The sequence below is a fragment of the Periophthalmus magnuspinnatus genome, chromosome 11, assembly GCF_009829125.3.
Source record: "Periophthalmus magnuspinnatus isolate fPerMag1 chromosome 11, fPerMag1.2.pri, whole genome shotgun sequence".
Taxonomy (NCBI): Eukaryota; Metazoa; Chordata; class Actinopteri; order Gobiiformes; family Gobiidae; genus Periophthalmus; species Periophthalmus magnuspinnatus.
This window is the reverse complement of record NC_047136.2, coordinates 31,208,081-31,220,579: the sequence shown is the minus strand read 5'-3', so window position 1 is coordinate 31,220,579 and position 12,499 is coordinate 31,208,081. Positions and strand designations below refer to the sequence as shown.

Genomic DNA, 12,499 nt, shown 5'->3' with positions numbered 1-12,499 from the left:
CTTCCCTCACTCCTCTCCCTTTTCCTCTTATCCCACTCTACGTCTCCTCCCTCTCATCTTTCTCCGTCCATGTCTTCACCTGCCGTCTTCTGGCCTCATAACTTGATTTTCTCTGGGCCAATGGGGTGACTTCCTGCCTCTGGGCCTTGCTCCTGTTTCCAATTCTATCTCTGAGCCTTATCCCCTCTTCCCTGATCTCTTCATCCCCTCCAATCCTGATCTGGAAGAGAAGGAGGGAGGGAGAGAGAGAGACAGATAGAGAGAGAGAGGAGAGAGCGAGAGAGGGGAGAGAGGGAGAGAAGGAGGGAGCGAGAGAGAGAGGGAGAGTTAGGAGCTAGGAGCCATTGTACCAAGCATTCACCGAGGGACACAGGTGTACAGGTGAGTTACATTCACTTTCCTGCAATTCGCTTTTCAAACCAAACTTATGCAAACTTTTAGCATGATTTTATCATTACATTCTGTACATTATTTTGCACTGTTGGCATTGCATGTCTGGTTAGAGCGGGAACTGGATTTTTACATCGATAATAAGTTTGAATCTTATCTAAAAATTTACGACATTGTCCTAACATCTTTTTTTGAATGTTTTGTACTCTGTTCAAACCAGTTTTCTTACAAGGATTTACATATTTCAAACTAGTTGTCATTTTTAGCACATTTAAGTGTTTACATTGATTGTGAATGGAAACTACCAGTGTTGGGAAGTAACTGAATACTGAACCGAAGACGCATTCTGAATACTAAATTTGGGTAACTGTATAGTGTATCATTTTATACTATAATATAATATCACAGTACTCTGATTGCCCCATGTAACAGAATACTTTGCAAAATACATTTTAAGTTGGGTATTCAGTATTTTTCCCATCACGGATGGCTGCAGCTTTTGCGCATCTCAATTCAATCAAGTCTGAGATAAGTTCTGCATAATATTTGTATCATTTTGCAGATGATTCTTGTTTTATTCTAATCTGAGAGTTCAAATCTTGTAGTTTCAAACATTTAAGTATTTGTTCCATTTTTGTGCATGTTTTTATATCTTTTGGGTGGTTCTTGCCGTTTGCTCCTTGACTTGTGCACTGTCCTGTCCCGGGAATGATTCCTTAAACCCTCTCAAGGTGATCTTTGGATTGTAGTGGGGCCAAAGAGGATTGAGGCGTGAGCTTTTATCCCACGCACGAGCCACTTACGCCGGGCACACACTCGCCCTCTGGCCTCTGCTTTCATGAAGGTCCTGGTCAGAAAAAAAAATTCAAGTCAAAAGATTGGCGCCATGGAAATAAATCATTTTAAAATAGTCTGTGGGTGCTAAAATGTTAGTTCAAATTTGTGATCTAAACACAAATAAGCTTGCAAAAATCAGTGTAAAAGCTGCTAACCCTGTAGTTTAGACTTCTACAAACTGTTCTGAAATGTCCCTGTGTGTCAGATGCCCTCCCGGTGTCTGCAGGGGGTCTTATCCTATGCAAAAGCCTCTAACCCTGTAGTTTAGACCTCTACAAACATGTTCTGAAATGCATGGGATTCTTGTATTAATTTAGCATTTAAAATTTCAATCTTCTCCCAAACGTTAACACCCTGCACATGTTTAAAATACTTCGCAAATCTGCAGCGCTTGTCACAATTAGATTTTTTTTTTTTTTACCAAAAACCTTCAGCACTCATTTATAATTAAAATTTTAATTAGGTTTAAATTGGATTGATGGAAGTGCATTGCATTGTCGTGTAGTAGTAAAGGATTAGCTTGTTAGCTGATAAGTTTGAGTGAGCTGATTGGCAGTCTACAAGTGGCTTTACATGTAGGGAGCAATATGTGGTTGCACTACTTCAACAAACACAAAATAATAACATAAAAACTATTGAGTTTAGTTAACTTGTAGTTAAATTGTTCTTAATTTGTTATAAGAAAAGTCATTTTGTTTTTTGGTGTCTTTCCTGACGAACTTTTGCTCGCTGTAAGACTGCACAAACCTGGGATTTCTTAAGGCCTCTTACATATTTAGCTACAATTTTAAACCTTTCATATTTTGGTCTGCAACAGATTGCATCATTTTACAGAGTTTCACATTCTGCTGTAAGTGTGCCGCTGTGTTCTGCGTGAGCGACACACATCCTGCTACTTGTACAAGGTCTTTGCTTTAACCTGAACACAAAAGTGAATAATCCTGTCAGAGCCGGAGGTCCCGGGCTAAGCTAAGCTCATCTCATTAAACTGCGCTAAGTCAACTGTCACTAGTGTACGGCTTTCACTTTTCTACAATGTAAGGTTAGAATTTAGCATTAGAGCTCAAGTGTTTATGTTATTAGACTAGAAAAACTGTTAAGAAAGTCAACCAAAAAGAGTGGAAATTCATGCTTGCTAACCGCAGAAAATGCTAATGATGCTACGATGCTATGTAACAAGATCAGTGCATCGGCAGGTATTAGGATTAGCGCTAACAAGCTCGCGTTAGTCATGTTTGCTCCGCTTTCAAGGTCAAATAACTTCAACATTTTTCAACATGTAAAAACTACTAGAAATAACACTCACCTCCGCATCCTCTGCTCCTCTGACCCTCTTCTCTGCATCCTCTGCTCCTCTGCTCCTCTGACCCTCTCCTCTGCATCCTTTTCTCCCCTGACCCTCTCCTCCGCATCCTCTGACCCTCTCCTCTGCATCCTCTTCTCCTCTGACCCTCTCCTCTGCATCCTCTGCTCCTCTGACCCTCTCCTCTGCATCCTCTTCTCCTCTGACTCTCTCCTCTGATCCTCTGCTCCTCTGACCCTCTCCTCTGCATCCTCTTCTCCTCTGACCCTCTCCTCTGCATCCTCTGCTCCTCTGACCCTCTCCTCTGCATCCTCTTCTCCTCTGACCCTCTCCTCTGCATCCTCTGCTCCTCTGACCCTCTCCTCTGCATCCTCTTCTCCTCTGACCCTCTCCTCTGCATCCTCTTCTCCTCTGACCCTCTCCTCTGCATCCTCTTCTCCTCTGCATCCTCTTTTCCTCTTTTCCTCTTCTCCTCTGACCCTCTCCTCTGCATCCTCTTCTCCTCTGACCCTCTCCTCTGCATCCTCTTCTCCTCTGACCCTCTCCTCTGCATCCTCTTCTCCTCTGACCCTCTCCTCTGCATCCTCTTCCCCTCTGGCCCTCTCCTCTGCCCTCTCAAATAAAAAATCATAAATGCAGAAACCTACTTATATTTCATTGTTTAAGTGAAATTTACTAAAGTTTAAAAAAATCCAATATGGTGGTCCTTGTTATAGCAAATACCCTCAAGGGTCAAAATGTCAAATGTGTCTTGATGATCTGGGATGTTATTCATTTGATAATCGAATAGTATAACTACGCAATTCTAATTTATATTTAGTATGTTTAAATCATAGTTCAGTGAAGTCCTGTCTCTTTGATCAACCAGAAATGTACTAGAACTATATTTAATTAGACAGATCTATTTTTACAAACATAATTTTAAATGCACTTAATATAAGAAAGGTATGGAGATAATAATTTGGTACAGACACTTTGCAATGGTGTTGATCTTGGCTTTGTTTATACACCGCACATTCAAATACTATTATTGACGAATGCACGCTTACAATGTACATGGCTTGACTTCAAAATGGCTGACTTCATGCAAAAGTCAAGGAAGAACCCAAGGCTCCCATCTGTGCACCTGCGTGTGTGGTTTTTTATCATTTTGTAGTTGTAAAAAGGGTGTAGACTGACCGTTTGGGTGTTCAGTCTTTCAGAATTTCATTGTTTGTCCACTTGGCTGTGTGCATTGTGGACATAAGGGGTATTTACTATTTATGGGTTTGCACTTTATGGGATGCTCCAAACTCAATTTCGTTGTTCTTCTGTGACAATGACTATAAATAAATAAATACCTAAATATTGATGATTACAGTGTAGCAGGTTATGACATTTTACACAGTGAACTGAACAATCAAAATTAGTATTCAAGGAATTGTCCTTTTTAGTGTGTTTGTCTATGTTTTATCTTATTAGCCTTGCATTCTTAAAAAAGCAGGTATTGTACTTCTATGGGGTAGTACCTGCTAACACATAACATATTTAGATCACCATGCTACCTTTTGTTTTTTTGAAAATGCTATATTGTCCAAAAACAACGTATTAACATGTTTTGGAGTCCCACCTCCCTTTACTTTCTGTACTAAGTCACTCCCCCTTCAGAGCACTGACAACACAATCAGCTCATTTGTGCTAATGACTACTGCACATCACGTCAGTTGTTGTGTACAGTTTTGTATTATGTTTTTGTATAGATGGATGATCTAAAACCTCTTCAGGCATGTTTTTGATGAGAGACCAATGGTAGAAAGGTAAAAACAAAAAAAACCCAAAACCATCTTAAGCCAGCAGAGGGGGCAGAATCAGGGAAAGAAGCCAAGCACTTTAATCGGATGACACTAAACCTCCTCCCTCCTCTTCTCCTTCTCCAGCTCAGATCCCACACCAGAATCCAGACTGAGATTTAGACCAGTCCTAGACCCACTGACCCAAGGGTGCTCAAGACCCCTCCCACTTCCCTGATAAACCCCGTATCCTCTGCATATTTGACCAATCCCGGACACAGCAGCTTAATCTGATTTATTACCCAATTAACTGAAATGGCTTTGGATGACTTTCCCCACACATGCTACACAGGAATTCAATGAAAGTAAAAAAAAACTGAAAAATGCATTAACATGGCTTAGTTGTTGCAATGTTGTTTAATTTCTATTTCTATTTGTAAAGCCCAAAATTACAAGAGCACTTGACACATAACGTTTGAGGGATTGGTGGTGGTAAACGGGGCCGATGGCCTGGCAGCCTCACTTCTGTCAGTCTACCCCAGACCAGCTATGTCTACAGAAGTTTCACACCTTCACTGAGTGTAGTGAGTGAATATGTTATTTTTGTTATTCTGGTGCATTTTAATCTGCTAGCAACTGTTTCTTCTAGTTTTGCAGAACATGGAAAGGTAGAGTTATGGGTAATCTAACCTATCACATGTCCAGGAGATTAGGAGATGTGAGTATTGTATTGGTTTATGTTGGTTGTTACTCATTTGTCACTGGTTTTCAAGTGGCGTTTGAATTTTCTGTCAAATCAGCTTTTGCTTTGGAGTTGTAAAGTGATGATGTCATAATTCAGGATCCAGTGACTTTCCACTGTCATTGTCTAAAGTAGCCTTTATAATAATAATAATAATAAATTTTATTTATATAGCGCTTTTCAGGACACTCAAAGTCGCTTCACAGTAGATACAATAGTAAAATATCACAAAAATTTGCAACATAAAATCAAGCATTAAGCTTTAGATAGATTATCTCAGCACATTCCTGAAGATAAAGATTGAATTCTGGACAGATGTTTTTAGAGGGAATATGTTTTGCCACTCAGCCAAGTATTTTCTTCAGTTCTGATGCAGCTCTGTCTGAAGCTTCTTCAGACAGAGCTGCATTCTACAAACTGTTCTCAAATGTCCCTGTGTGTCAGATGCCCTCCATGTGTCTCCATGGGGTCTTTTCTGTGTAAAAGCTGCTTGCTCTGTAGTTTAGACCTCTACAAAAAAATGCACGGGGTGTTTGAATTAGTTTTTCACTTAAGATTTCAGATGTTCATGCTGTTTACAATGTGTACTTTAAAAAGAATCCTACTTTTTAAACATAGTTTCCAAATCAAATTGCAGTTAGATTATTTTCCTAAATCGTGCAGCCCTAAAGTGAACTTAAACTAACACACTCTAGTAGTTCACAGTGAGGACTATGAGATATGACATTAACGAGTCAGCACCTATTAGCATATATTGATTAGCTCTATTCATACTTTCCAGTGGATGTCGTCAGCATCCCCTAGGGCTGTGAAGCTAACTGGGGGCCTACTCTGTCTGATGCCCTCTTAGTCTGAGCTATATTTTAACATAACCTGACCAGAAAGAGTTGACTTACTTGGTACTATAACAGATGAGCTGATTTGTGCTGTTAAACAAGTGTCTCGCACATAAAGTTACAGTCGCAAGCACTAGCATTAGCCAACAGTTTTTCACTCTCACTTTTTTGTGTAAAATCAAACTCCAGCTCAGGACCATGAACGCTCAGAAAATTGCTATTTAAGTCTATTTTTTTTTTCTTCTTGAGTTTACAAACCATCTTGACAGTGTTTGCTAACATTCCGGCATAGACACACATGTAGAACACCCCTAATGTGATGTTACTGCAATGCATCAATTATTTTTTGTTTTGATTTGGGTCTGAACATAGAAATTTGTTTGTTTTTCTTTGTTTGTCTGCTTGTTTTGTTTAGATTTGTTCAGGAATGTTGTTGATGAAATGTGCAGTATTATGTGGTTTAGACTTACCCTGCTGTCTCCCCCTCCCTGTTACAGAGTGGTTCCTGGTTCAGTAACTGCCCACACTCGCCATGGCAGCGGAGAAAGCAGAGATCGACAAACTGAAAAAGGAGTGCGATGGCCTCCGCAATCAGATCGAGGTAAAAACATACGCACAAACCTAGACAAAAAAAAAACAACAAAAAAAAACCAAAAACACACAGAGCAAAAGATTCTGTTTTATCAATAGGCTGTATTCATGTATTCACAAAATCATTTCACATTTGTTTATTTGGATTTACCTTTTGTTTCATGTGGTTTTGTGGTGGTAATTACAGAGATATTAACCATAAAGCAGATCAACACATCTGCATCTGATAGTTACACAGCAAATTCCACCACAGAATTCTGAGCTGTCTCCAGCCCAGTTATGTCATGTCAACAAAACTGGTTTTGACGATCGTGACGGTAAAGCTAACAGTAATTAGCATACTAATGCGCAATTCCTGATTATAAATAAATAAAAGGCTTTCTAATTATATGCAGACAGTACAAAACAAACTTATTTTGACCTCAAAAGCTCCTTATTATCTTGCTAAGGTTAATTTCCCAACTACAGAAACATATCTGTTAGCATTATGTAGCTAATGTTTGTGTATTTCCAGACGGCGCGTAAAGGTGTAAACGATGGAGACATGGCCGGAGCAGCTTCAGGTGTCGACTCTGTTGGACGAGTTCAGCTGAAAAACAGGAAAACCCTCAAAGGTCACCTCGCCAAAATCTACGCCATGCACTGGGGATCCGACTCCAGGTACTTCCCTTTAATATCACACCTGTAACACCTCACCTTTAACACATAACCTCGCCAAAATCTATGCTATGCACTGGGGATCCGAGTCCAGGTATAGACACCTCACCTTTAAGACCACTCCTTTTAACAGTGCACTTTTATCACCATGATTCCACATGAATAACACACTGTGGTCTCTCCTCAGACAAATGGTCAGTGCATCACAGGACGGAAAGCTGCTCATCTGGGACACCCACACAGGAAACAAGGTGAGATGTGGGACGGTGTACCCTTTGTAGACTACTAAAATTGTTGTTATGTCCTGAAGTGAGACACTTCGCCCACATTAGCCACATTCACATCATATTCATACCAGCCAAGTATGAATGTGGGGCATGTGTGTGTGAGTGTCAGTGGTGAGAGGGGCCGATGGGGCTGATTGGCACCCTCACTTATGTCAGTCTGTCTCAGGGCAGCTGTGGCTAAAATTGAGGCTTACCACCACCATGTGTGGAGTGAATGAAGAATGCAAAGGGTTGTTAAGTGATATATCAGCTATATGAAGCTATAAGACTAATGCAGTGTTTGTAATCAAATAAATGCCCGTGAAAAATTAATTTGAATTGTTAACAGTCCTATCATCATTTTTCAAAGCATGATTTTAGCTGCACTGAAGAATAACAAAGCATCATGGTCTATGTAGTTGTCTGTTGACTACAGCTACAGTAAATAGCTTGGTGAGGTTTACAGTTAAATCCAAGCATGTTCCAGTGACATTTGTCCCCCTCCTGTCCAGCTGGTGGCAGTACCCCTGAAGTCGGCCTGGGTGATGAGCGTAGCATTCGCGCCGTCCGGTAACCTGGTGGCAAGTGGTGGTTTGGATAATATGTGCACAGTTTATAACGTCAAAGCAGCGAGCCCCAAGACACTGAGGGAGCTCGACGCACACACAGGTGAAGTACACCAACATGGATATTCTCTCTACTCTCTCTATCTCTTTCTCTCCTCATTCTTTCCCTCTCTACCCTCTTTCCTCTCTCCTTTTCCCTCTTCTTCTCCCCCTTCCTCTCTTCTTTTCCCAGTTCCTCTCACTATTCTCTCTCCTCCTTTTGTCCTCCCGATTCTTCTATCTTATTTATCCCTCTCTCTCCTCCCTCTCTCCTCTCTTTTCCTCTTCCGTACCCTCTCTTGTCCATCCATCTTTCCTCTTCTCTCTTCCTTACCCTCTCTAGTCCATCTATCCTTCCTCTCCTCTCTCTCTGTCTCTCCTCTGTCCTCTCATCCCTCTCCCCTCTTCCTCTTGCTTACCCTTTCTTGTCTATCCATTCTTCCTCTCTTCTGTCTATAATGCTGTGATGTTTCCTCTCAGGTTATCTGTCCTGCTGCAGATTCCTGAGTGACAGTGAGATCATCACAGCGTCCGGAGACACCACCTGGTCAGAACACACTACTACACTTTTATTTTACTGCCTTAACTTTTCACACTAAGTACCACCAAAGAAAAGATTTGGCTTTCTGAGTACCACCAGATCTAAACCAGGTGTATAATAGGACTATCCCAGATTTAATCTAGAGCTAAACCAGGTCTAAACCAGGTCTATAACAGGACTATTCCAGGTCTAATCCAGGTCTAAACCAGTTCTAAACCAGGTCTAGAAACAGGACTATTCCAGATCTAATCCAGGGCTAATCCAGGGCTAATACAGGTCTAAACCAGGTCTAAACCAGGTCTATAAAAAGGATTATTCTAGGTCTAATCAAGGGCTAAACCAGGTCTAAAAGTCTCCCCTGTACCAACAGTACACATTCCACAGTTTTAGAAACACAGTTTTATTTCATATTTCTATATTGTTTTGTGTTTAAACAACTCTCTCTCTCCCGCTCTGTCTCTCTCTCCCTCCTCTCTCTCGCCCTCTTGCCCCCCTCTCCCTCTGTCTCTCCTCCTTGACTTCTCTCTCCCTTCTTTCACTCTCCCCCATCTTCCCCTCTCCTCTTGTACCTCTCTATCCCATATCCCATACCGCTCCGTGTTCTTCTTCTCTCCTCCTCCCCTATCGCCCCTCCTCCCTCACTTTATGTACTCCTCCCCTTCTCCCTCTCCCCCGTCTCCTCTTCCCTCACCTCTCTCACATCCTGTCTCCACCCTTTAACCCCTTCTCCTCCTCTACTTTTGCCTTTCCCTGCCCTCTCTCTCCTCCTCGCATATCCCCCTCCTTGTCTGTCTCTCTCTCTTCTCTGTGGCCCCCCTCGCATCCTCCCCTCCTCCCTCTCTGTCTCTCTCTCTTCCGTCTGGTCCCTCTCTCCTCTTTGCATCCTCCCCCCCTCCTTGTCTGTCTCCCCCTCTTCCCTCTGGTCCCTTTCTCCTCTCAGCTGCCTGTGGGATTTGGAGACCGGTAAGCAGAAGGTGATCTTCACAAACCACATTGGGGACTGCATGTCTCTGGCCCTGTCTCCGGACCAGAACTGTTTCATCTCTGGAGCCTGCGACTCCTTGGCCAAACTGTGGGACATCAGGGAGGGCACGTGCAAGCAGACGTTCAGCGGGCATACCAGCGACATCAACGCCATCGCTGTAAGAACCGTGAACAAAACACAAGTCAAATTTAAAGCTCCTATGTTACGCAAAATCAACTCTTGGGACCTAAAAGTCATGTTCTAATGCTGTTACCTCATCAAAAACACACTTTCTTATTAGTCTGTTAGATCTACAAAGCTCAAAATGCTCTGTTCCATCTTGTCATGTCATGAAGTGGTATTTTTCAAGTTGACAGCTCCTTTTACCTTTAGTTCAGTAGAGATTGGCAATTCCAGGGCTGAAATTATCCAAATGATTCTAAAGAAGGTGCATGGAGTTTAGCACTTCCCCATGATGACATCTCATCAGAGAAATCAGCCTAAATATGCATGGTTTGTGTGTCAAATTTGTGCAAATGAAACAAAACACAACTCCAGGTATTTTGAGATTAGGAAACCACATTATTATATAGATGAGAAAATAGTGTAATAGTGGCCCTTTAAAGATTAAAACTACACAAAAACATGAGGATTACACTCATATGATCATGGACACTGCTGGACATCAGAGAGGGCACAGATGTTCAGCAATCACACCAGCGACATCAACGTTATCGCTGTAAGAAAAATATAAAAAAAGATACACAAACTGAAAAGGCACACATCACGCAAAATAGCTCATCTGTCCTGCCAAAACCACACGCTCTGACAAAACCATACAAAGAGGAGTGGGTCTGGAAGCGTTTCCTGTCTCCCCGATTCCAGACAGCGGGATTAACCAATCGGCCTGTTAATCCCGCTGGTCTTGAACAAACATGGCGGATTAGGAGTAAATTAGCCTCTGTGATTTGACTGTAATGGGCAGCGCTGAAAGAAGTACTCAATTAAAAGTAAAAGTAAAAAAAAATCACATGAAAAAATCGACTTAAGTAAATGTATTAAAGTACTTGTTTAAAAATGTACTTTAAGAGCAAAAAGCATTTCATGGATATTTTGAGGTCATCAAATGTTGTAGTTTTGATACAGATTTGAGCTGAATTTTGATCAACAGGACCAATTGAAATTATTGTTTGTTTGTTTGTTTGTTTGTTTGTTTGTTTGTTTTTTTGTAGCTGGTTTTATTTGTATATTTTTGTTTGCTCAAATTATGAAGCTGATAAAAATAAACCCTTAGTATTTTCAACGGGTCTCACAAAGTTATAAAAAATACTTTTACTTTTCAGTTCTGTTCAAAAATGTAGTGGAGTAGAAAGTGCAGATACCTGCTCTTAAATGCAGTGAAGTAAAAGTAAAAAGTATACACTTTAAAATGTACTTAAGTGAAGTACAGATACCCACCTTCAAGGCAAAGTGCTTTACATCAAGGAACCACTCACACACATTCACACACATATTCACACACACATTCATGCACCAGTGTACACAGACACCAGGGGCGAGGTGGGTCTTGCACAAGGATACAACAACAGCATTTATTTGAGCCAACTGAGCTAACTTATAACGTTGTTCCCTCATCAAAAACAAACTACTTTTATCAGTCCTGTTTGTGAGTGCGTCTTGCTCTGAGCCTGAGAAATGACTTTGTTTCAATTTCTTCAGATTTTACATCACATCCAACTTATGCCGGATGAGCCCTTGTGGCAGACTAGCTCTCTGCCTAACCGCAACCAGGTTTCTGGATAAACAATAAAGAAAAACGAGAAACAAAGCATTCTATAGAGAGCCCTGGCCTGATCTTTCCCCTTTGTGCTCCTCAGTTCTTCCCGAGTGGAAACGTGGTCATCACTGGCTCTGATGACACCACCTGTAAGATGTACGACCTGCGCTCAGACCAGGAGGTTCTGGGATACCAGGACTCTGGACTCAATGCTGGGGTCACCTCTGTGGCTCTGTCCAGCTCCGGGAGGCTCATCTTCGCCGGATATGACGACTTCAACTGTCACATCTGGGATGCACTGAAGGGGGAGAGAGTCGGTCAGTGAATAATGGGGTCTGGTCTGGTGAATATATGGTACAGAGGATTGAGAATGGTATGGAGGTGGGACAGTGAATATATGGTACAGACACGACAACTTGAACTGCCACATCTGGGCAGCTCAAGGAAGAGAGGAGGAGAGGAGACTTTAGACAGGAAACTGGTTAAACTAAAGAGTAACTTTTTTCTCCTATATAGTAGTAGTAGTAGTAGTAGTAATAGTAGTAGTAGTAGTAGTAGTATTTATTAATATTATTTAATGTCTTTTTAAAGCAAAGCACAAATCAAAACAAGAAAAAAAACCTAAATGTAAAAAAAAAAGAAAAAAAATGTGCAGGAGGGTGGAAGTATGGTACAAAGGGAAAAGAGTGGGAGCAGAGGATACAGAGGAGATGGTCAGATGGAGCAGAGGATTCATGTTTTTTTGTTTTTTTTCTCATTTCAGGCGTGTTGTCCGGCCACGACAACCGTGTGAGCTGCACTGGAGTCCCTGAGGACGGCCTGGGCGTGTGCACTGGCTCCTGGGACAGCTTCCTCAAACTGTGGAACTAAACCACCAAAAGCACGAAAATCTGGAGATATTATCACCAAAAATGACCAAAAAAGAGAGGAGGAGGAGGAGGAGGAGGAGGAGAGAGGGAGAGAGGCAGAAACATGTGTGAACGACAAAAAGAGATACTTTTTGTGCTCCTCGCATCTCTGACCAAACATATGCAAAAATATGTCAGCGATATCCCAAATGGTCACAGATATTTTAAATTATTAATGTTATTTTGATTAATTTATTCTACTCAATTTGTGTAAAAAAAAATTAAAACTATCAATGAGTTTCTAGCACTTTCTTTGACAATGTATGTAAAATGAATAGAATGGTTTGTGTTGGAAATTTTGTTGTAACATTAA

At 41.3% G+C, this 12,499-nt stretch overlaps 1 protein-coding gene across 1 annotated transcript; it reads left to right on the top strand.

Annotated features, from left to right (window-relative positions):
• The first annotated feature begins 331 nt into the window (after positions 1-331).
• gnb3b (guanine nucleotide binding protein (G protein), beta polypeptide 3b) lies at positions 332-12,154 on the top strand. Its single transcript, XM_033991507.2, has 9 exons — positions 332-381; positions 6,375-6,478; positions 6,983-7,128; positions 7,313-7,376; positions 7,904-8,060; positions 8,477-8,543; positions 9,478-9,679; positions 11,379-11,595; positions 12,042-12,154. Exons 2-9 carry the CDS (start codon positions 6,410-6,412, stop codon positions 12,146-12,148), a joined length of 1,029 nt encoding a protein of 342 aa, XP_033847398.1. The 5' UTR covers positions 332-381; positions 6,375-6,409; the 3' UTR covers positions 12,149-12,154.
• The last annotated feature ends 345 nt before the right edge of the window (positions 12,155-12,499 follow it).

Bases quoted from the DNA above. Each gene is read 5' to 3' on its own strand.
- gnb3b (XM_033991507.2), top strand. From the start codon at position 6,410: ATGGCAGCGGAGAAAGCAGAGATCGACAAACTGAAAAAGGAGTGCGAT. The intron at 7,377-7,903 runs GTGAGATGTGGG...CCTCCTGTCCAG, and splicing joins ACACCCACACAGGAAACAAG to CTGGTGGCAGTACCCCTGAA. The intron at 11,596-12,041 runs GTCAGTGAATAA...TTCTCATTTCAG, and splicing joins ACTGAAGGGGGAGAGAGTCG to GCGTGTTGTCCGGCCACGAC.